The sequence below is a fragment of the Panulirus ornatus genome, chromosome 52 (genome assembly GCF_036320965.1).
Source record: "Panulirus ornatus isolate Po-2019 chromosome 52, ASM3632096v1, whole genome shotgun sequence".
Lineage (NCBI taxonomy): Eukaryota > Metazoa > Arthropoda > Malacostraca > Decapoda > Palinuridae > Panulirus > Panulirus ornatus.
The window spans coordinates 2,307,527-2,333,332 of NC_092275.1; the positions used below are offsets into that span (position 1 = coordinate 2,307,527).

The following is a 25,806-nucleotide window of genomic DNA, read 5'->3' on the forward strand; positions in this document are numbered from 1 at the left end:
ACTTCTTCATCCCACCACTCACTACCCTTTCTAATCTGCCCACCTCCCACGCTTCTCTTGCCACAAGCATCTTTTGCGCAAGCCATCACAGCTTCCCTAAACACATGCCATTCCTCCCCCACTCCCCTTACATCCTTTGCTCTCACCTTTTTCCATTCTGTACTCAGTCTCTTCTGGTGCTTCCTCACACAAGTCTTCTTCCCAAGCCCACTTACTCTCACCACTCTCTTCACCCCAAAATTCTCTCTTTTTTTCTGAAAACCCCTACAAATCTTCACCTTAGCCTCCACAAGATAATGATCAGACATCCCTCCAGTTGCACCTCTCAGCACATTAACATTCAAAAGTCTCTCTCGTACGCCTATCAATCAATACGTACTCCAATAACACTCTCTGGCCATCTCTCCTACTTACATACGTATACTTATGTATATATCTCTTTTTAAACCAGGTATTCCCAATCACCAGTCCTTTTTCAGCACATAAGTCTACAACCTCTTCACCATTTCCACTTACAACACTGAACACCCCATGTACACTAATTATTCCCTCAACTGCCACATTACTCACCTTTGCATTCAAATCACCCATCATTATAACCCGGTCTTGTGCATCATAACTGCTAACACACTCACTCAGCTGCTCCCAAAAGACTTGCCTCGCATAATCTTTCTTCTCATGCCCAGGTGCATATGCACCATTAATCACCCATCTCTCTCCATCAACTTTCAGTTTTACCCAAATCAATCTAGAGTTTACTTTCTTACACTCTATCACATACTCCCACCACTCCTGTTTCAGGAGTAGTGCTACTCCTTCCCTTGCTCTTGTCCTATCACTAACCCCTGACTTTACTCCCAAGACATTCCCAAACCACTCTTCCCCTTGAAATGGTTTGGTAACATGGAGAGAATGAGTGAGGAAAATTGACAAAGAGGATATATGTGTCAGAGGTGGTGGGAACGAGGACAAGTGGGAGACCAAATTAGAGGTGGAAAGATGGAGTGAAAAAGATTCTGAGTGATTGGGGCCTGAACATGCAGGAGGGTGAAAGGCGTACAAGGAATAGAGAGAATTAGAACGATGTGGCATACCGGGGTCAACATGCTGTCAATGGATTGAAGCCGGGCGTGTGAAGCGTCTGGGGTAAACCATGGAAAGTTTTGTGAGGCCTGGATGTGGAAAGGGAGCTGTGGTTTCAGTGCATTATACATGACAGCTAGAGACTGAGTGTGAACGAATGTGGCCTTTGTTGTCTTTTCCTAGCACTACCTCGTGCACATGCAGGGGCAGAGGGTGTTATTTCATGTGTGGCGGGGTGGCGATGGGAATGAATAAAGGCAGACAGTATGAATTATATACATGCGTATATATGTATATGTCTGTGTGTGTATATATATATGTATACACTGAGATTTTTTTTTTTTTTTTCATACTATTCGCCATTTCCCGCGTTAGCAAGGTAGCGTTAAGACCAGAGGACTGAGCCTTTCAGGGAATATCCTCACTTGGCCCCCTCCTCTGTTCCTTCATTAGGAAAACTAAAAAAGAGAGGGGAGGATTTCCAGCCCCCCGCTCCCTTCCCTTTTAGTCGCCTTCTACGACACGCAGGGAATACATGGGAAGTATTCTTACTCCCCTATCCCCAGGGATAACACTGAGATGTATAGGTATGTATATTTGCGTGAGTGGACGTGTATGTATGTACATGTGTATATAGGTGGGTTGGGCCATTCTTTCATCTGTTTCCTTACGCTACCTCGCTAACACAGCAGACAGCGACAAAGCAAAATAATAATAAAAAATGATAATACTGAATATCCTTACCAAACAGTCAACAATAAAGTCACCCCCTTTTCTAATAAATTCCACAGCAATACCATCTAAACCCGCCACCATGCCGGCTTTCGCTGTAATGCTTTCACTACCTCTAGTCTGTTTATCAAACCATTCTCCCTAACACTCTCACTTCGCATACCACCCCAACCTAAACACCCTATATCTGCTACTCTTTTATCAAACACACTGAACAAACCTTCAAAATACTCACTCCGCCTCCTTCTCACTCCACCACTACTTGTCATTACCTCCCCATTTGTCCCCTTCACTGATGTTTCCACTTGTTCTCCCTAAAGTTTAATGATACTCTCTCAACCCAACTTTCATATGCCCTCTTTTTCACCTCTTGCACCTTTCTCTTGACCTCCTGCCACTTTCTTTTATACATCTCCCAGTCATTTGTGCTACTTCCCTGCAAAAATCATCCTAATGCCTCTCTCTTCTCTTTCACTAACAATCTTACTTCTTCATCCCACCACTCACTACCCTTTTAATCTGCTTACCTCCCACTTTTCTCATGCCACATGCATCTTTCGCACAAGCCATCACTCCTTCCCTAAATACATCCCATTTGTCCCCCACTCTCCTTACCTCACTTGCTCTCACCTTTTGCTATTCTGCACTCAATCTCTCCTGGTACTTCCTCAACAAGTCTCCTTTCCAAGCTCACTTACTCTCACCTCTCTCTTCTCCTCAACATTCTCTCTTCTTTTCTGGAAACCTCTCAGCACATTAACATCCAAAAGTCTCTCTTTCACACGCCTATCAATTAATACGTAATCCAATAATGCCCTCTGGCCATCTCTCCTACCCACATATGTATACTTATGTCTCTCTTTTTAAACCAGGTATTCCCAATCACCAGTCCTTTTTCAGCACACAAATCCACAAGCTCTTCACCATTTCCATTTACAACACTGAACACCCTATGTATACCAATTATACCCTCAACTGCCACATTACTCACCTTTGCATTCAAATAACCTATCACTATAACCCGGTCTCGTACATCAAAGCTGCTAACACACTCACTGAGCTGCTCCCAAAACACTTGCCTCTCATGATTTTTCTTATGACTAGGTGCATAGGCAGCAATAATCACCCATCTTTATCCATCCACTTTCAGTTCTAACCATATCAATCTAGAGTTTACACTCACCAACCCCTGACTTTACTTCCAAAACATTCCCAAACCACTCTTCCCCTTTACCCTTGAGCTTCGTTTCACTCAGAGCCAAAACATCCGTTTTCCTTTCCTCGAATATACAACCTATCTCTCTTTTTCTCTCATCTTGATTACATCACACATTTAGACACCCCAATCTGGGCCTTCGAGGAGAGTGAACACTTCCCTCATGACTCCTCCTTCTGTTTCCCTTTTTAGAAATTTAAATACAAGGCGGGGGGATTTCCAGCTCTTGCCCCCTTTAGTCGCCTTTTTTCATTTATTCATATACCTACCTTGTGGCATCTCAGCCAAGTTCTCCCCAAACCAGTGCAGTTGTTAGCTCTAAGCCCATCCCCCTTGCTCCCTCTGCTTTACATTTCCAGAGGTGTCTCTTATTTATCCTCTCTATATGACCAAAATATTTCAGTGGAGCCTGGTTGATTATCTCAATCACACTTGGCTTAGCACTTCACTTCTCTTACATTATCATACATGTATTAGAAAAATCAATGCAATATACACAATACCTTTTGCTTTAGTTAAGTTGATCCTGCAGGAATGAGAGATTTGTTGCTGGCTTGATAATTTTTGGTGGGTGGGAGGTGGTGGTGGTGATGGTGGTTTAATCAACTGACCATCCAAGGGTGCTGATGACAAAGAATTGAGGAAGAGTCGAGGTGGTTTTGGAGGTCCTGGCATGTCTCCATGCAATGACATCTCATCAGAGGTGGTTGACTCAACAAAGGATTCATCACTCTCCAAGTATTCTGACTCTGACTCCTCTGGACGTCTTGATGTTTCTGCTGAAAAGTAAAATATATTTGCAGGTAATTTTTCCATTTGTTATGACTGCAAAATCAAATGCACACCATTTCATACACTGAGACAAGATCAGAGTCAAACCAATTCACACTGTTAAGTGACAAAGTGCACACTGAGTAACAGCGTAATAACCTATTTGTACTGTATGGGGTGAAAGTCTTACAACCCTGGGGCCCCATCTCTTGAACATTATACACCCCCATACAACTTTTCAAATTCTTTAATGCTTTCTATATTTACTATGTCTTGATTCATTCTGTTCCATTCATCCTACTCTCATATTGTACAATCACTTATTCACATCTTTTTAACAAGTTTCTTGCTAATTCTATGTCATGTCTTCTCATGTTTTATCTCTGCATCTGTAAGAGAACTACTCACTGTTAGGTTTCATAGACAGGAACATAGATTACAAGACTCCAGAAACATTTCTCATTTCATAATTTTCTAGTAAGAAAACACCTTGAATATCCAGTCCAGTTTTGATTCCTGAACTATAAGACAAGGAAAAATTAGAGCAAGTACAAAGACATGCAACAAAATTGATCTCATCCTTTAGAAATCTCGCATTCTAAGAAAGGCTAAAATGATTGGATCTCCTCTCCCTTAAGAAATGTAGACTTTGTGGCAACTTAATCCAAGTGTTCAAAATTCTGAACAGGTTTAATAAAGCAAATCATGAACATCTTTTTGAAATACAAGAAAATACGGTTACCAGAACAAATGGAGTAAAACTCAAAGCTAAAAGATGTAGTACGAACATGGGAAAAGCTTCTTTTCCTATAGATATGTTGAGCACTGAAATAAGTTACCGTCAGACATAAATACCTTCAAAAGTCATTTAGGTAAATATTTCATAAATTCAGGTATACTGAGAAAAATGCCAGAAATAAACTGTATGACAGCAGAAACGGGGACTCTAGAAGGATAATGGGCAGCAGTGGGGAGTCAGTGATAGCTTAAAAAACTGCTGAGCAGAATTACATTTTCTTCTCTACATTAAAATCCTTTCATAGTTACCAGACAACCCAGTTGTGGGCCAATCAGGCTCCCTTTTGTGTGTCTTTTTCATGTAAACTCATGTAACTGTTTAAAAAATCTAAAGGCTTTCATCAGGTCATTTCTCGCTCTTCTCTCTTCCACGATGGGAAACATACTTGGTTTAAACTAAAACACACTAGATTCAGTGGAACTGATTAGTTGTAACAATACATTCTTTTCTCCTACATTATCACCTTTCCCATTTTTTGCAGGGTAACATCAAGAACTGACAAATAATGAACTTGCTTGCAAACATCCAGTCTCTATTATGTCTAACACAACTACAAAAATTGGAGTTCATAACCCACAGCCATATACTGCTCCACCCCAATACAAGTTGCCAATTACAGTATCCACAAAAAAACATTGTCTGTCCCCCAATATATTTTCAAAGGCAATACATGGCAAAGGTTTATTGTGGTACTAGCATACAATGCTCTTAGGGTGAAATCACTGTACATCTTGCAATAAAGACGCATTTCTAATGCTGTGAGCATCAGCATTCCCCTTCTTAATGTGTCTCAGGCTCTCTTGAGAGAATGATGTTCTTTCTCTCACTTCATTCTGGTAATTTCACTTCTGGGCACTATGTTTCTTCCCCTTGTGCTTTAAGATGATTGGCTAACCTTTCTAAGGAGGTGAAAGCCCCATTTCTCACCTGGAAGCAAGAAAGTGTGAGTACATGAGATTTCTAGTGCACTAGGTGCTCAGAATACATGATCAGGCTGCTGCTTCCTGCAACACTTCTTCAATGCCTAGCCTCATTATTGAGATCAAGACTGTATGGATCCAAAAACACAGACCCAAAATACATCAGGGACCTGGCCAATTCCATGCCAAGATTTCTGCTTCAGATGGAAATTAAGGTAAAGGAGAGATAAAAGTAAAGAAGTACTAAAATGTATGTGTGGCAACACCTTTGAAAATGCATGGGGAGGTGAACAAGGTTTTTTGCAGACACTGTACATATATTTTGAACCTTGACAACTGGATTATCCAAAGGTACATACATTCAAACAAATTCTATGAGTTTTCATTGCCTACTAACCCCAACTGTAGGCCAAAAAGAAACACACCCTCTCCACATGAGGCTTCCACAATCTGCCACTGAGGAAGAATCAGAGATTTCCAAAGATGAATTTCTGTTAAGAGTGCCAATCAGTCCCTTTGTCCTTGGGTGAAAATATCATGTGTACCTTCATCTGATACTGCACGGTGCTTTATATTCATTATGGGAGGGGCAGCTTGTGGTTAGACTTCAGATGGGGTCAAGGTTGATGGACTTCTTTGGGACAGGAAGGTCTTTGTTGGCTGGTACACATCAGCAGAAGACCTGACAATATTATGGCCACTAATCCCACAGCCGTGATGAGGATTTGCTTACAAAGTTGCTGTTGATAAAAGGAATCCACAAACTATTGAAAAAGTCATCTCGTGCAGACAAACTCGCAATTACATCACCACCCCAATAATAAACATGCAACAATAGACATCACCCTTTTAACCTCTGACAAACATGAATCAAACCTACACCCTCGCAATACCCACTTAAAAGGATACCAACCATATATATACGTATTAGGCATCACATACATCACACAACACTCATCATCCACATCACAGACATTAGTATAAAAGCCATAAACAAACTAAATGCCTTCAACCCTATAATGATAATTATCACAGGGTATGCATTTTCGCAGTGGCTAATAATTACCATGGGATTGGCATTTTTGTCCATGCACCAAAAAATTAAACTGAGAAGCATTTTTTATTGGCATGCAGATATGCCTCACATTACCAGCAACTATAATTAGAACTGGGAAAAATCTATGAGTGTCAGTTACTCACACAACTTGAGAATGAAACATACAGCCCTAACGTGTGTACTCGAATGCCCATGTTAATCAGTATCTAATCAGTGACACTCTTTGGATGCTAATTACAGAGATAATTATTCAGCAAATGTTGTATAGTTTGCTGCATCAGTAATCAACTGGTGGTGTCAGAAAAAATGATGAATCAGTCAACAAAAGCCAAAAAGCTCATGGTAAGCCAAGCATGTGTAGCATGCTAAAGTCAAATATCTACATAAAGAATATAATAATCAACTTTTTTATTTTTATTGTATTCATTTATTTATCTATTATACTTTGTCCCTGTCTCCCGCGTTAGCGAGGTAGCGCAAGGAAGCAGGCGCAAGGAAGCAGACGAAAGAATGGCCCAACCCACACATACACATGTATATACATACACATCCACACATGCACATATACATACCCATGCATCTCAACATATACATATATATACACACACAGACATATACATATATACACATGTACATAATTCATACTGTCTGCCCAAATTCATTCCCGTCGCCACCCTGCCACACATGAAATAACAACCCAACCCCCCCATTCACACTCAGTCTCTAGCTGTCATGTATAATGAACCGAAACCAAAGCTCCCTTTCCACATCCAGGCCCCAAAGAACTTTCCATGGTTCACCCCAGACGCTTCACACGCCCTGGTTCAATCCATTGACAGCATGTCGAACCCAGTATACGTCATCGTTCCAATTCACTCTATTCCTTGCACGCCTTTCACCCTCCTGCATGTTCAGGCCCTGATCACTCAAAATCTTTTTCACTCCATCTTTCCACTTCCAATTTGGGCTCCCACTTCTCCTCGTTCCCTCCATCTCTGACACATATATCCCCTTTGTCAATCTTTCCTCACTCATTCTCTCCATGTGACCAAACCATGTCAAAACACCCTCCTCTGCTCTCTCAACCACACTCATTTTATTACCACACATCTCTCTTACCCTTTCATTACTTACTCAATCAAACCACCTCACACCACATATTGTCCTCAAACATCTCATTTCCAGCATATCCACCCTCCTGTACACAACTCTATCCACAGCCCACGCCTCGCAACCATACAACATTGTTGGAACCACCATTCCTTCAAACATACCCATTTTTGCTTTCCGAGATAATGTTCTCGACTTCCAAACATTCTTCAAGGCTCCCAGGATTTTCACCCCCTCCCCCACCCTATCATTCACTTCCGCTTCCATGGTCCCATTCGCTGCCAGATCCACTCCCAGATATCTAAAACACTTTACTTCCTCCAGTTTTTCTCCATTCAAACTTACCTCCCAATTGACTTGACCCTCAACCCTACTGTACCTAATAACCTTGCTCTTATTCACATTTACTCTCAGCTTTCGTCTTTCACACACTTTACCAAACTCAGTCAACAGCTTCTGCAGTTTCTCACACGAATCAGCCACTAGCACTGTATCATCAGCGAACAACAACTGACTCACTTCCCAAGCTCTCTCATCCACAACAGACTGCATACTTGCCCCCCTTTCCAAAACTCTTGCATTCACCTCCCTAACAACCCCATCCATAAACAAATCAAACAACAATGGAGACATCACACACCCCTGCTGTAAACCAACACTCACTGAGAACCAATCACTTTCCTCTCTTCCTACACGTTCACATGTCTTACATCCTTGATAAAAACTTTTCACTGCTTCTAACAACTTGCCTCCCACACCATATACTCTTAATACCTTCCACAGAGCATCTCTATCAACTCTATCATATGCCTTCTCCAGATCCATAAATGCTACATACAAATCCATTTGCTTTCCTAAGTCTCCATGGTTGTTTAATTTGTTTATGGATGGGGTTGTTAGGGAGGTAAATGCAAGAGTTTTGGAAAGAGGGGCAAGTATGAAGTCTGTTGGGGATGAGAGAGCTTGGGAAGTGAGTCAGTTGTTGTTCGCTGATGATACAGCGCTGGTGGCGGATTCATGTGAGAAACTGCAGAAGCTGGTGACGGAGTTTGGTAAAGTGTGTGGAAGAAGAAAGTTAAGAGTAAATGTGAATAAGAGCAAGGTTATTAGGTACAGTAGGGTTGAGGGTCAAGTCAATTGGGAGGTGAGTTTGAATGGAGAAAAACTGGAGGAAGTGAAGTGTTTTAGATATCTGGGAGTGGATCTGTCAGCGGATGGAAACATGGAAGCGGAAGTGGATCATAGGGTGGGGGAGGGGGCGAAAATCCTGGGAGCCTTGAAGAATGTGTGGAAGTCGAGAACATTATCCCGGAAAGCAAAAATGGGTATGTTTGAAGGAATAGTGGTTCCAACAATGTTGTATGGTTGCGAGGCGTGGGCTATGGATAGAGTTGTGCGCAGGAGGATGGATGTGCTGGAAATGAGATGTTTGAGGACAATGTGTGGTGTGAGGTGGTTTGATCGAGTAAGTAACGTAAGGGTAAGAGAGATGTGTGGAAATAAAAAGAGCGTGGTTGAGAGAGCAGAAGAGGGTGTTTTGAAATGGTTTGGGCACATGGAGAGAATGAGTGAGGAAAGATTGACCAAGAGGATATATGTGTCGGAGGTGGAGGGAACGAGGAGAAGAGGGAGACCAAATTGGAGGTGGAAAGATGGAGTGAAAAGGATTTTGTGTGATCGGGGCCTGAACATGCAGGAGGGTGAAAGGAGGGCAAGAAATAGAGTGAATTGGAACGATGTGGTATACAGGGGTTGACGTGCTGTCAGTGGATTGAATCAAGGCATGTGAAGCGTCCGGGGTAAACCATGGAAAGCTGTGTAGGTATGTATATTTGCGTGTGTGGACGTGTGTATGTACATGTGTATGGGGGGGGGGGGGCCATTTCTTTCGTCTGTTTCCTTGCGCTACCTCGCAGACGCGGGAGACAGCGACAAGGTATAAAAAAAAAAAAAAAAAATTCTTCAAAGCAAACACCTGGTCCACACATCCTCTACCACTTCTGAAACCACACTGCTCTTCCCCAATCTGATGCTCTGTACATGCCTTCACCCTCTCAATCAATACCCTCCCATATAATTTACCAGGTATACTCAACAAACTTGTACCTCTGTAATTTGAACACTCACTTTTATCCCCTTTGCCTTTGTACAATGGCACTATGCAAGCATTCCGCCAATCCTCAGGCACCTCACCATGATTCATACATACATTAAATAATCTTACCAACCAGTCAACAATACAGTTACCACGTTTTAATAAATACCACTGCAATACCATCCAAACCCGCTGCCTTGCCGGCTTTCATCTTCTGCAAAGCTTTTACTATCTCTTCTCTGTTTACCAAATCATTCAACCTAACCCTCTCACTTTGCACACCACCTCGACCAAAACACCCTATATCTGCCACTCTATCATCAAACATATTAAACAAACTTTCAAAATACTCACTCCACCTCCTTCTCACATCATCACTAGTTGTTATAACCTCCCCATTAGCCCCTTTCACTGATGTTCCCATTTGTTCCCTTGTCTTATGTACTTTATTTACCTCCTTCCAAAACATCTTTTTATTCTCCCTAAAATTTAATGATACTCTCTCACCCCAACTCTCATTTGCCCTCTTTTTCACCTCTTGCACCTTTCTCTTGACCTCCTGCCTTTTTCTTTTATACATCTCCCACTCATTTGCATTATTTCCCTGCAAAAATTGTCCAAATGTCTCTCTCTTCTCTTTCACTAATAATCTTACTTCTTCATCCCACCACTCACTACCCTTTCTAATCAACCCACCTCCCACGCTTCTCATGCCACAAGCATCCCTTGCGCAAGCCATCAATGCTTCCCTAAATACATACCATTCCTCCCCCACTCCCCTTACCTCCTTTGTTCTCACCTTTTCCCATTCTGGACTCAGTCTCTCCTGGTACTTCCTCACACATGTCTCCTTCCCAAGCTCACTTACTCTCACTACTCTCTTCACCCCAACATTCTCTCTTGCTTTCTGAAAACCTCTACAAATCTTCACCTTCGCCTCCACAAGATAATGGTCAGACATCCCTCCAGTTGCACCTCTCACCACACTGACATCCAAAAGTCACTCGTGCGCCTATCAATTAATCCTACTTACATACATATATTTATGTATACCTCTCTTTTTAAACCAGGTATTCCCAATCACCAGTCCTTTTTCAGCACATAAATCTACAAGCTCTTCACCATTTCCATTTACAGCACTGAACACCCCATGTACACCAATTATTCCCTCAACTGCCACATTACTCACCTTTGCATTCAAATCACCCATCACTATAACTCGGTCTCGTGCATCAAAACTACTAACACACCTACTCAGCTGCTCCCAAAATACTTGCCTCTCATGATCTTTCTTCTCATGCCCAGGTGCATATGCACCAATAATCACCCATCTCTCTCCATCCACTCTCAGTTTTACCCATATCAATCTAGAGTTTATTTTCTTACACTCTATCACATACTCCCACAACTCCTGTTTCAGGAGTTCTGCTACTCCTTCCCTTGCTCTCGTCCTGTCATTAACCCCTGACTTTACTCCCAAGACATTCCCAAACCACTCTTCCCCTTTACCCTTGAGCTTGGTTTCACTCACAGCCAAAACATCCAGGTTCCTTTCCTCAAACATACTACCTCTCTCCTTTTTTCTCATCTTGGTTACATCCACACACATTTAGACACCCCAATCTGAGCCTTCGAGGAGACAAGCACTCCCCGCGTGACTCCTGCTTCTATTTCCCCTTTTAGAAAGTTAAAATACAAGGAAGGGAGGGTTTCTAGCCCCCCGGTCCCGTCCCCTTTAGTCGCCTTTCTATGACATGTGAGGAATGCATGGGAAGTATTCTTTCTCCTCTATCCCCAGTTGATATATCCTATCAACTCCTTCACTGCTGCGATAGAAGCTCAGATTTTGATCATTTGTATCGAGCTGATTTTTTAAAAAATATAAGTATAATATCATGTTAAAAGAAATACAAAAAATCCCTTTTCTTCATAATAGTTCACAGTTTTCCACGTTAGCTGGTTAGCACCAGAAACATCAAAAGATATGGCGTTCTTCTCTTACATCCATTTTCTGTCATGGGAAATGCATCAAAACCACAACCCCCTATCCACAACAAGACACTTTCCATGGTTTACCCAAAACTGCTTCGTAGGCACCTGGTTCAGTGAACAGATGGCATGTCTCCATGTCTACAACTCCCCTGACCTCCGTTGTAACCAGACATGTTTCTTCTGAGCTCCAAATTCATCGTTGTGCTATGAAAATGGCACCTACTTCATGGTTTAGCAGTCCTGGCTGTATGAGGCAATTCACTCAGGAACTTGGAAGAATAGGGAGGTATTATCTATCTATGTATATCTCTGATGCCTGTTCTAACTGGAACTCCCTTAAAAGAGTGGCCACAGCAATAGAGTCTCCATAACTAATGAATTGCAATGCTGCTTCTTAGCCTTTCATGTCTCACCGTTAACAGGCCACTTAAAGAGGGTAACTAATGCAGTGTTTGCAGAGCTCCTACCAATGTTCCAACTGACTACTACTACCAAGTGCTCCTACCTACTACCTCTACCTAATGTTTCTTTTCAAATATTCCTCCCCACTACTTCTATCTACTTCTCCTACCATTCTGCTAAAAGGCAGGGAGAGCACAGAGTGCTCACCTCAGGATAATCTAAAGTTACGAAGAATGAGCTGTGTGAGTTGGCACCTGAACATTCCAATAGAGATTTATTGAATATTTTTGATATGGGGCATATCTTGGAGCTAAGTGATCTGGAATGTTGTATTTGTTAGGATTTAATTGGCCAGGTATTTAAGTACTTCAGAGCTCTTTATTTCTCTAATCTTCAACTCTTCTTCATCAGATCCTTAAAACACTTTTAATGGTTACAGTATTCAAGATGTTTCTTCAATTGTGAATATGTCATCAGTAGTGAATGTGTCATGTTCATTTCGTAATGGTCCAATTCCTTCTTTTACTGTCTTCCTTTGTCTTATATATTTGAAGAATTCCTTAGGATTATTCTTAACTTTCAAGGAAATTCTTTTTTCTTCCTCGCATTTACTTCGTCTTATGACCTTCTACACTCTCATTGGATTTTGATTAATTCCTGCTGATTTTCATCGGCTCCCATTGATCTAAATTTCTTATATGTATTCTTCTTTTGGCAAATCAGTCCTTCTATGCTCCTTTTCATCCATGATGGTTTTCAAATATTACAAATTCTCTTTGTAATTCGTAGAATATGCTTATATACAGGGTGTTTTGGTCGGAGTGATGTGTGAAGTAAGAGGGTCAGGGAGAATGGTTTGGTTAAGAGAGAAGAGGTAGTGAAAGTCTTGCAGAAGATGAAATCTGGCAAGGAGGCACATTTCCATGTTATTGCAGAAGAATTTATTAAGATAGGAGGTGACTGTGTTGTTGATTGGTTGGATCATGGTGAAGTAACTGAGGATTGGCAGAATGCATGCATAGTGCCATTGTACAAAGGCAAAGGGGATAAAGGTAAGTGTTCATACTACAGAGGCACAAGTCTGATTCCTGGGAAATTATATGGGAGGGTATTGACTGAGAGGGTGAAGGCATGTATAGAGCATCAGATTGGGGAAAACAGTGTGGATCAGGTGTTTCTTTTGAAGAATGTATGAGATAAATACTTAGAAAAACAGAGGGATTTGTATGAAGCATTTATGGATCTGAAGAAGGCATATGATAGGGTTGATAGAGATGCTTTGTGGAAGGTCTAAAGAATATATGGTGTGGGAAGTAAGCAGCTAGATGCAGTGAAAAGTTTTTACCAAGGATGTAAGGCAAGTGTACGTGTAGGAATAGAGTGGTTGGTTGAACCAACCCAGTGAAGGTCAGTCTGTGGCAGGGGTGTGTGACATCCCAACGGTTGTTTAATTTTTTCATGGATGGGGTGGTCAGGGAAGTAAATGCAAGAGTTTTGTCCAAGAGAGGGGCAAGTATGCACTCTGTCATAGCGTGGCGGAAAGGGCAAAGTTTCTAGAAGCGATGAAGTATGTGTGGAAAGAGAGAATGTTATCTTGGAAAGCAAAAATGGGTATGTCTGAAGGAATAATAGTTCCAACAATATTATATGGTTGCAAGGCATGGGCTATAGTATATATAGGGTTGTGCGGAGGAGGGTGGATGTATTGGAAATGAAATGTTTGAGGTCCACATGTGGTGTGAGGTGGTTTGATTGAATAAGTAATGAAAGTGTAAGAGAAATGTGTGGAAATAAAAAGTGTGTGGTTGAGAGCAGAGGAGGATGTGTTGAAATGGTTTGGACAAACGGAGAGAATGAGTGAGGAAAGATTGACAAAGAGTATATAAGTGTAAGTGGTAGAGGGAACAAGGAGAAAGGGGAGACCAAATTGGAGGAAGGATGGAGTGAAAAAGATTTTGAACAATCGGGGCCTGAACATACAGGAGGGTGAGAGGTGTGCAAGGAATAGAGTGAATTGGAATGATGTGGTATACCTGGGTCGAAGTGCTGTCAATGGATTGAACCAGGGAATGTTAAACATTTGGAGTAAACCATGGAAAGATCAGTGGGGCCTGAATGTAGAAAGGGAGCTGTCATTTCAGTGCATTACACATGAAAGCTAGAATGAGTGCGAACAAATGTGGCCTTTTTTCCCTACTTTCCTGGCACTACCTCACTGAAGCAGGGGGTAGCAATGCTGCTTCCAGTGGGGTAGGGTAGCGCCAGGAGTGGATGAAGGCAAGCAGGTATGTGTATATATGTATATGTCCGTGTATGTGTATATATGTATGTATGTATGTATGTATGTATATATATGTATGTATTTCTAACTTTCTAAAATGGGAAACAGAAGAAGGAGTCACGCGGGGAGTGCTCATCCTCCTCGAAGGCTCAGACTGGGGTGTCTAAATGTGTGTGGATGTAACCAAGATGTGAAAAAAGGAGAGATAGGTAGTAAGTTTGAGGAAAGGAACCTGGATGTTTTGGCTCTGAGTGAAACGAAGCTCAAGGGTAAAGGGGAAGAGTGGTTTGAGAATGTCTTGGGAGTAAAGTCAGGGGTTAGTGAGAGGACAAGAGCAAGGGAAGGAGTAGCAATACTCCTGAAACAGGAGTTGTGGGAGTATGTGATAGAATGTAAGAAAGTAAATTCTCGATTAATATGGGGAAAACTGAAAGTTGATGGAGAGAGATGGGTGATTACTGGTGCATATGCACCTGGGCATGAGAAGAACGATCATGAGAGGCAAGTGTTTTGGGAGCAGCTGAATAAGTGTGTTAGTGGTTTTGATGCACGAGACCGGGTTATAGTGATGGGTGATTTGAATGCAAAGGTGAGTAATGTGGCAGTTGAGGGAATAATTGGTATACATGGGGTGTTCAGTGTTGTAAATGGAAATGGTGAAGAGCTTGTAGATTTATGTGCTGAAAAAGGACTGGTGATTGGGAATACCTGGTTTAAAAAATAGGATATACATAAGTATACGTATGTAAGTAGGAGAGATGGCCAGAGAGCGTTATTGAATTCATGTTAATTGACAGGCGCGCGAAAGAGAGACTTTTGGATGTTAATGTGCTGAGAGCTGCAACTGGAGGGATGTCTGATCATTATCTTGTGGAGGCTAAGGTGAAGATTTGTATGGGTTTTCAGAAAAGAAGAGTGAATGTTGGGGTGAAGAGGGTGGTGAGAGTAAGTGAGCTTGGGAAGGAGACTTGTGTGAGGAAGTACCAGGAGAGACTGAGTACAGAATGGAAAAAGGTGAGAACAAAGGAAGTAAGGGGAGTGGGGGAGGAATGGTATGTATTTAGGGAATCAGTGATGGATTGCGCAAAAGATGCTTGTGGCATGAGAAGAGTGGGAGGTGGGTTGATTAGAAAGGGTAGTGAGTGGTGGGATGAAGAAGTAAGATTATTAGTGAAAGCGAACAGAGAGGCATTTGGAGGATTTTTGCAGGGAAAAAATGCAATTGAGTGGGAGATGTATAAAAGAAAGAGACAGGAGGTCAAGAGAAAGGTGCAAGAGGTGAAAAAGAGGGCAAATGAGAGTTGGAGTAAAAGACTATCATTAAATTTTAGGGAGAATAAAAAGATGTTCTGGAAGGAGGTAAATAAAGTGCGTAAGACAAGGGAGCAAATGGGAACTTCAGTGAAGGGCGCAAATGGGGAGGTGATAACAAGTAGTGGTGATGTGAGAAGGAGATGGAGTATTTTGAAGGTTTGTTAAATGTGTTTGATGATAGAGTGGCATATATAGGGTGTTTTGGTGGAAATGGTGTGCAATGTGAGAGGGTTAGGGAAAATGATTTGGTAAACAGAGATGAGGTAGTAAAAGCTTTGCAGAAGATGAAAGCCAGCAAGGCAGCAGGATTGGATAGTATTGCAGTGGAATTTATTAAAAAAAGGGGGTGACTGTATTGTTGACTGGTTGGTAAGGTTATTTAATGTATGTATGACTCATGGTGAGGTGCCTGATGATTGGCGGAATGCGTGCATAGTGCCATTGTACAAAGGCAAAGGGGATAAGAGTGAGTGCTCAAATTACAGAGGTATAAGTTTGTTGAGTATTCCTGGTAAATTATATGGGAGGGTATTGATTGAGAGAGTGAAGGCATGTATAGAGCATCAGATTGAGGAAGAGCAGCGTGGTTTCAGAAGTGGTAGAGGATGTGTGGATCAGGTGTTTGCTTTGAAGAATGTATGTGAGAAATACTTAGAAAAGCAAATGGATTTGTATGTAGCATTTACGGATCTGGAGAAGGCATATGATAGAGTTGATAGAGAAGCTCTGTGGAAGGTATTAAGAATATATGGTGTGGGAGGCAAGTTGTTAGAAGCAGTGAAAAGTTTTTATCGAGGATGTAAGGCATGTGTACGTGTAGGAAGAGAGGAAAGTGACTGGTTCTCAGTGAATGTAGGTTTGCGGCAGGGGTGTGTGATGTTTCCATGGTTGTTTAATTTGTTTATGGATGGGGTCGTTAGGGAGGTGAATGCAAGAGTTTTGGAAAGTGGGGCAAGTATGAAGTCTGTTGTGGATGAGAGAGCTTGGGAAGTGAGTCAGTTGTTGTTCGCTGATGATATAGCGCTGGTGGCTGATTCATGTGAGAAACTGCAGAAGCTGGTGACTGAGTTTGGTAAAGTGTGTGAAAGAAGAAAGTTAAGAGTAAATGTGAATAAGAGCAAGGTTATTAGGTACAGTAGGGTTGAGGGTCAAGTCAATTGGGAGGTAAGTTTGAATGGAGAAAAACTGGAGGAAGTAGTGTTTTAGATATCTGGGAGTGGATCTGGCAGCGGATGGAACCATGGAAGCGGAAGTGAATCATAGGGTGGGGGAGGGGGCGAAAATCCTGGGAGCCTTGAAGAATGTGTGGAAGTCGAGAACATTATCTCGGAAAGCAAAAATGGGTATGTTTGAAGGAATAGTGTTTCCAACAATGTTGTATGGTTGCGAGGCGTGGGCTATGGATAGAGTTGTGCGCAGTAGGGTGGATGTGCTGGAAATGAGATGTTTGAGGACAATGTGTGGTGTGAGGTGGTTTGATCGAGTAAGTAATGTAAGGGTAAGAGAGATGTGTGGAAATAAAAAGAGCGTGGTTGAGAGAGCAGAAGAGGGTGTTTTGAAATGGTTTGGGCAAATGGAGAGAATGAGTGAGGAAAGATTGACCAAGAGGATATATGTGTAGGAAGCTCAAGGGTAAAGGGGAAGAGTGGTTTGGGAATGTCTGGGGAGTAAAGTCAGGGGTTAGTGAGAGGACAAGAGCAAGGGAAGGAGTAGCAATACTCCTGAAACAGGAGTTGTGGGAGTATGTGATAGAGTGTAAGAAAGTAAATTCTCGATTAATATGGGTAAAACTGAAAGTTGATGGAGAGAGGTGGGTGATTATTGGTGCATATGCACCTGGGCATGAGAAGAAAGATCAAGATAGGCAAGTGTTTTGGGCGCAGCTGAATGAGTGTGTTAGTGGTTTTGATGCACGAGACCGGGTTATAGTGATGGGTGATTTGAATGCAAAGGTGAGTAATGTGGCAGTTGAGGGAATAATTGGTATACATGGGGTGTTCAGTGTTGTAAATGGAAACGGTGAAGAGCTTGTAGATTTATGTTCTGAAAAAGGACTGATGATTGGGAATACCTGGTTTAAAAAGCGAGATATACATAAGTATACTTATGTAAGTAGGAGAGATGGCCAGAGAGCATTATTGGATTACGTGTTAATTGACAGGCGTGCGAAAGAGAGACTTTTGGATGTTAATGTGCTGAGAGGTGCAACTGGAGGGATGTCTGATCATTATCTTGTGGAGGCTAAGGTGAAGATTTGTATGGGTTTTCAGAAAAGAAGAGTGAATGTTGGTATGAAGAGGGTGGTGAGAGTAAGTGAGCTTGAGAAGGAGACCTGTGTGAGGAAGTACCAGGAGAGACTGAGTACAGAATGGAAAAAGGTGAGAACAATGGAAGTAAGGGGAGTGGGGGAGGAATGGGATGTTTTTAGGGAATCAGTGATGGATTGCGCAAAAGATGCTTGTGGCATGAGAAGAGTGGGAGGTAGGTTGATTAGAAAGGGTAGTGAGTGGTGGGATGAAGAAGTAAGAGTATTAGTGAAAGAGAAGAGAGAGGCATTTGGAGGATTTTTGCAGGGAAAAAATGCAATTGAGTGGGAGATGTATAAAAGAAAGAGACAGGAGGTCAAGAGAAAGGTGCAAGAGGTGAAAAAAAGGGCAAATGAGAGTTGGGGTGAGAGAGTATAGTAAATTTTAGGAAGAATAAAAAGATGTTCTGGAAGGAGGTAAATAAAGTGCGTAAGACAAGGGAGCAAATGGGAACTTCAGTGAAGGGCGCAAATGGGGAGGTGATAACAAGTAGTGGTGATGTGAGAAGGAGATGGAGTGAGTATTTTGAAGGTTTCTTGAATGTGTTTCATGATAGAGTGGCAGATATAGGGTGTTTTGGTCGAGGTGGTGTGCAAAGTGAGAGGGTTAGGGAAAATTATTTGGTAAACAGAGAAGAGGTAGTGAAAGCTTTGCGGAAGATGAAAGCCGGCAAGGCAGCAGGTTTGGATGGTATTGCAGTGGAATTTATTAAAAAAGGGGGTAACTGTATTGTTGACTGGTTGGTAAGGTTATTTAATGTATGTATGACTCATGGTGAGGTGCCTGAGGATTGGCGGAATGCGTGCATAGTGCCATTGTACAAAGGCAAAGGGGATAAGAGTGAGTGCTCAAATTACAGAGGTATAAGTTTGTTGAGTAATGTGGCAGTTGAGGGAATAATTGGTATACATGGGGTGTTCAGTGTTGTAAATGGAAATGGTGAAGAGCTTGTAGATTTATGTGCTGAAAAAGGACTGATGATTGGGAATACCTGGTTTAAAAAGTGAGATATACATAAGTATACTTATGTAAGTAGGAGAGATGGCCAGAGAGCGTTATTGGATTACGTGTTAATTGACAGGCGTGCGAAAGAGAGACTTTTGAATGTTAACGTGCTGAGAGGTGCAACTGGAGGGATGTCTGATCATTATCTTGTGGAGGCTAAGGTGAAGATTTGTATGGGTTTTCAGAAAAGAAGAGTGAATGTTGGGGTGAAGAGGGTGGTGAGAGTAAGTGAGCTTGAGAAGGAGACCTGTGTGAGGAAGTACCAGGAGAGACTGAGTACAGAATGGAAAAAGGTGAGAACAAAGGAAGTAAGGGGAGTGGGGGAGGAATGGGATGTATTTAGGGAATCAGTGATGGATTGCGCAAAAGATGCTTGTGGCATGAGACGAGTGGGAGGTGGGTTGATTAGAAAGGGTAGTGAGTGGTGGGATGAAGAAGTAAGAGTATTAGTGAAAGAGAAGAGAGAGGCATTTGGACGATTTTTGCAGGGAAAAAATGCAATTGAGTGGGAGATGTATAAAAGAAAGAGACAGGAGGTCAAGAGAAAGGTGCAAGAGGTGAAAAAAAGGGCAAATGAGAGTTGGGGTGAGAGAGTATCATTAAATTTTAGGGAGAATAAAAAGATGTTCTGGAAGGAGGTAAATAAAGTGCGTAAGACAAGGGAGCAAATGGGAACTTCAGTGAAGGGCGCAAATGGGGAGGTGATAACAAGTAGTGGTGATGTGAGAAGGAGATGGAGTGAGTATTTTCAAGGTTTGTTGAATGTGTTTGATGATAGAGTGGCAGATATAGGGTGTTTTGGTCGAGGTGGTGTGCAAAGTGAGAGGGTTAGGGAAAATGATTTGGTAAACAGAGAAGAGGTAGTGAAAGCTTTGCGGAAGATGAAAGCCGGCAAGGCAGCAGGTTTGGATGGTATTGCAGTGGAATTTATTAAAAAAGGGGGTGACTGTACTGTTGACTGGTTGGTAAGGTTATTTAATGTATGTATGACTCATGGTGAGGTGCCTGAGGATTGGCGGAATGCGTGCATAGTGCCATTGTACAAAGGCAAAGGGGATAAGAGTGAGTGCTCAAATTACAGAGGTATAAGTTTGTTGAGTATTCCTGGTAAATTATATGGGAGGGTATTGATTGAAAGGGTGAAGGCATGTACAGAGCATCAGATTGGGGAAGAGCAGTGTGGTTTCAGAAGTGGTAGAGGATGTGTGGATCAGGTGTTTGCTTTGAAGAATGTATGTGAGAAATACTTAGAAAAGCAAATGGATTTGTATGTAGCATTTATGGATCTGGAGAAGGCATATGATAGAGTTGATAGAGATGCTCTTTGGAAGGTATTAAGAATATATGGTGTGGGAGGAAAGTTGTTAGAAGCAGTGAAAAGTTTTTATCGAGGATGTAAGGCATGTGTACGTTTAGGAAGAGAGGAAAGTGATTGGTTCTCAGTGAATATAGGTTTGCGGCAGGGGTGTGTGATGTCTCCATGGTTGTTTAATTTGTTTATGGATGGGGTTGTTAGGGAGGTAAATGCAAGAGTTTTGGAAAGAGGGGCAAGTATGAAGTCTGTTGGGGATGAGAGAGCTTGGGAAGTGAGTCAGTTGTTGTTCGCTGATGATACAGCACTGGTGGCTGATTCATGTGAGAAACTGCAGAAGCTGGTGACTGAGTTTGGTAAAGTGTGTGGAAGAAGAAAGTTAAGAGTAAATGTGAATAAGAGCAAGGTTATTAGGTACAGTAGGGTTGAGGGTCAAGTCAATTGGGAGGTGAGTTTGAATGGAGAAAAACTGGAGGAAGTGAAGTGTTTTAGATATCTGGGAGTGGATCTGGCAGCGGATGGAACCATGGAAGCGGAAGTGGATCATAGGGTGGGGGAGGGGGCGAAAATTCTGGGGGCCTTGAAGAATGTGTGGAAGTCGAGAACATTATCTCGGAAAGCAAAAATGGGTATGTTTGAAGGAATAGTAGTTCCAACAATGTTGTATGGTTGCGAGGTGTGGGCTATGGATAGAGTTGTGCGCAGGAGGATGGATGTGCTGGAAATGAGATGTTTGAGGACAATGTGTGGTGTGAGGTGGTTTGATCGAGTGAGTAACGTAAGGGTAAGAGAGATGTGTGGAAATAAAAAGAGCGTGGTTGAGAGAGCAGAAGAGGGTGTTTTGAAATGGTTTGGGCACATGGAGAGGATGAGTGAGGAAAGGTTGACCAAGAGGATATATGTGTCGGAGGTGGAGGGAACGAGGAGAAGAGGGAGACCAAATTGGAGGTGGAAAGATGGAGTGAAAAAGATTTTGTGTGATCGGGGCCTGAACATGCAGGAGGGTGAAAGGAGGGCAAGGAATAGAGTGAATTGAAGCGATGTGGTATACCGGGGTTGACGTGCTGTCAGTGGATTGAATCAAGGCATGTGAAGCGTCTGGGGTAAACTATGGAAAGCTGTGTAGGTATGTATATTTGCGTGTGTGGACGTATGTATATACATGTGTATGGGGGGGGTTGGGCCATTTCTTTCGTCTGTTTCCTTGCGCTACCTCGCAAACGCGGGAGACAGCGACAAAGTATAATAAAAAAAAAAAAATATATATATATATATATATATATATATATGGGGTTGTTAGGGAGGTGAATGCAAGAGTTTTGGAAAGAGGGGCAAGTATGAAGTCTGTTGGGGATGAGAGAGCTTGGGAAGTGAGTCAGTTGTTGTTCGCTGATGATACAGCGCTGGTGGCTGATTCATGTGAGAAATTGCAGAAGCTGGTGACTGAGTTTGGTAAAGTGTGAGAAAGAAGAAAGTTAAGAGTAAATGTGAATAACAGCAAGGTTATTAGGTACAGTAGGGTTGAGGGTCAAGTCAATTGGGAGGTAAGTTTGAATGGAGAAAAACTGGAGGAAGTAAAGTGTTTTAGATATCTGGGAGTGGATCTGGCAGCGGATGGAACCATGGAAGCGGAAGTGGTTCACAGGGTGGGCGAGGGGGTGAAAATCCTTGGAGCCTTGAAGAATGTGTGGAAGTCGAGAACATTATCTCGGAAAGCAAAAATGGGTATGTTTGAAGGAATAGTGGTTCCAACAATGTTGTATGGTTGCGAGGCGTGGGCTATGGATAGAGTTGTGCGCAGGAGGATGGATGTGCTGGAAATGAGATGTTTGAGGACAATGTGTGGTGTGAGGTGGTTTGATCGAGTGAGAAACGTAAGGGTAAGAGAGATGTGTGGAAATAAAAAGAGTGTGGTTCAGAGAGCAGAAGAGGGTGTTTTGAAGTGGTTTGGGCACATGGAGAGAATGAGTGAGGAAAGATTGACCAAGAGGATATATGTGTCGGAGGTGGAGGGAACGAGGAGAAGAGGGAGACCAAATTGGAGGTGGAAAGATGGAGTGAAAAAGATTTTGTGTGATCGGGGCCTGAACATGCAGGAGGGTGAGAGGAGGGCAAGGAATAGAGTGAATTGGAGCGATGTGGTATACCGGGGTTGACGTGCTGTCAGTGGATTGAATCAAGGCATGTGAAGCGTCTGGGGTAAACCATGGAAAGCTGTGTAGGTATGTATATTTGCGTGTGTGGACGTATGTATATACATGTGTATGGGGGGGGGGGCCATTTCTTTCGTCTGTTTCCTTGCGCTACCTCGCAAAGGCGGGAGACAGCGACAAAGTATAATAAATAAATAAATATAAATAAATATATACAAGTAGTGGTGATGTGAGAAGGAGATGGAGTGAGTATTTTGAAGGTTTGTTGAATGTGTTTCGTGATAGAGTGGTAGATATAGGGTGTTTTGGTCGAGGTGGTGTGCAAAGTGAGAGGGTTAGGGAAAATTATTTGGTAAACAGAGAAGAGGTAGTAAAGGCTTTGCGGAAGATGAAAGCCAGCAAAGTAGCAGGTTTGGATGGTATTGCAGTGGAATTTATTAAAAAAGGGGGTGACTGTATTGTTGACTGGTTGGTAAGGTTATTTAATGCATGTATGATTCATGGTGAGGTGCCTGAGGACTGGCTGAATGCTTGCATAGTGCCATTGTACAAAGGCAAAGGGGATAAGAGTGAGTGCTCAAATTACAGAGGTACAAGTTTGTTGAGTATTCCTGGTAAATTATATGGGAGGGTATTGATTGAGAGGGTGAAGGCATGTACAGAGCATCAGATTGGGGAAGATCAGTGTGGTTTCAGAAGTGGTAGAGGATGTGTGGATCAGGTGTTTACTTTGAAGAATGTATGTGAGAAATACTTAGAAAAGCAAATGGATTTGTATGTAGCATTTATGGATCTGGAGAAGGCATATGATAGAGTTGATAGAGATGCTCTGTGGAAGGTACTAGGAATATATGGTGTGGGAGGCAAGTTGTTAGAAGCAGTGAAATGTTTTTATCGAGGATGTAAGGCATGTGTACGTGTAGGAAGAGAGGAAAGTGATTGGTTCTCAGTGAATGTAGGTTTGTGGCAGGGGTGTGTGATGTCTCCATGGTTGTTTAATTTGTTTATGGATGGGGTTGTTAGGGAGGTGAATGCAAGAGTTTTGGAAAGAGGGGCAAGTATGCAGTCTGTTGGGGATGAGAGAGCTTGGGAAGTGAGTCAGTTGTTGTTCGCTGATGATACAGCGCTAGTGGCTAATTCATGTGAGAAACTGCAGAAACTGGTGACTGAGTTTGGTAAAGTGTGTGAAAGAAGAAAGTTAAGAGTAAATGTGAATAAGAGCAAGGTTATTAAGTACAGTACGGTCGAGGGTCAAGTCAATTGGGAGGTAAGTTTGAATGGAGAAAAACTGGAGGAAGTAAAGTGTTTTAGATATCTGGGAGTGGATCTGGCAGCGGATGGAACCATGGAAGCAGAAGTGAATCATAGGGTGGGGGAGGGGGCGAAAATCCTGGGAGCCTTGAAGAATGTTTGGAAGTCAAGAACATTATCTTGGAAAGCAAAAATGGGTATGTTTGAAGGAATAGTGGTTCCAACAATGTTGTATGGTTGCAAGGCGTGGGCTATGGATAGAGTTGTGCGCAGGAGGGTGGATGTGCTGGAAATGAGATGTTTGAGGACAATATGTGGTGTGAGGTGGTTTGATCGAGTAAGTAATGTAGGGTAAGAGATGTGTGGAAATAAAAAGAGTGTGGTTGAGAGACCAGAAGAGGGTGTTTTGAAATGGTTTGGGCACATGGAGAGAATGAGTGAGGAAAGATTGACAAAGAGGATATATGTGTCAGAGGTGGAGGGAACGAAGAGAAGTGGGAGACCAAATTGGAGGTGGAAAGATGGAGTGAAAAGATTTTGAGTGATTGGGGCCTGAACATGCAGGAGGGTGAAAGGCGGGCAAGGAATAGAGTGAATTGGATCGATGTGGTATACCGGGGTCGATGTGCTGTCAATGGATTGAAGCAGGGCATGTAAAGTGGTCTGGGGTAAACCATGGAAAGTTCTGTGGGGCCTGGATGTGGAAAGGGAGCTGTGGTTTCGGGCATTATTACATGACAGCTAGAAACTGAGTGTGAACAAATGGGGCCTTTGTTGTCTTTTTCTAGCTCTACCTCCCACACATGAGGGGGGAGGGGGTTTCTATTTCATATGTGGCGAGGTGGCGATGGGAATGAATAAAGGCAGACAGTATGAATTATGTACATGTGTATATATGTATATGTCTGTGTGTGTATATATATTTATACGTTGAGATGTATAGGTATGTATATTTGCGTGTGTTGACATGTATGTATATACATGTGTATGTGGGTGGGTTGGGCCATTCTTTCGTCTGTTTCCTTGCGCTACCTTGCTAACGCGGGAGACAGTGACAAAGCAAAATAATAATATAAAAAAAAATTTCTCTAATCTAATAAAACTATGATTGCTGTTTAACAAACTCTTGCCTACTTCACAAGAGTTGATTAAGTTTCTGTCACTGGTGAAGACAAGATTAAAGATGTTTTTACCTCTAGTTGGTTATTCTAAATAACTTCTAGAAAAACATTTTTAATCAGTTCTGTTAGTCTCATTCCCTCCTAGTCACCTGTTAACGTGTTCCAATTTATGTTTGTACTGTTGAAGTCTCCTTCTATTATAACCTCTTTACTGTTTTGGTTTCATTGTATAGCATCTTATCTTTGTCGTCTTTTTGCTTAGGAGGTATGTAAATAACCCCGAGATGTATTTTACCTCTGAACTTGTTGATAATGTCAACACAGAGAGAGTCATAAGTGTGTGTGTCTACGTTGCTTATCTTAATAGCACTTAAAATGTTATGAACATAAATTAAAACTACCACCTATCCTGTACAAGCAATCTTGCATAAATAGTTTGTATCTGGGTATTACTAACTCAGTAATTAAGTGTTTATTCTCAGAGTTTACCCATGTTTCTGAGATTGCAATAATGTTCGGTTTTTTAGTAACTGCATAGGATATAAGATCATCACATTTCATAATGATGCTCCGCGCATTTGTTTTTACTAAACTTATTTTCCTTGGAGATGATTTCTGGACTGAATTTGCCTTTTTTACAGTTGGTATGCGTCTTTGTATTATCATTGTTAAGGTCTGCATGTGCAGCAGCAGCAGAGAGACTATTCTCCATCTGTTTTGGATTCATCACTTTAGTCTGACCCTCCCTGCACTGGACCTTAACAACCTTAGTTCAAAAAGTCACCTATGAGTTGACCTGCAGCTGTGCTGAACCAAGGCTTATACTGCATGAGCTGTCCTCAACTGAACTATTTGACCTTTCTTTGCTAATTCTTCTGCCTGTGAC

General features: G+C 42.1%; 1 protein-coding gene across 1 annotated transcript in view; it reads right to left on the reverse strand.

Annotated features, from left to right (window-relative positions):
* The window catches only part of LOC139764996 (uncharacterized), a 313,325-nt gene that overhangs the window by 153,510 nt on the left and 134,009 nt on the right, over positions 1 to 25,806 (reverse strand). Inside the window, exon 11 of the mRNA XM_071692047.1 lies at positions 3,535 to 3,810. Within this exon, the coding sequence (XP_071548148.1) occupies positions 3,535 to 3,810 (276 nt within the window). The remainder of the gene's footprint in view (positions 1 to 3,534; positions 3,811 to 25,806) is intronic.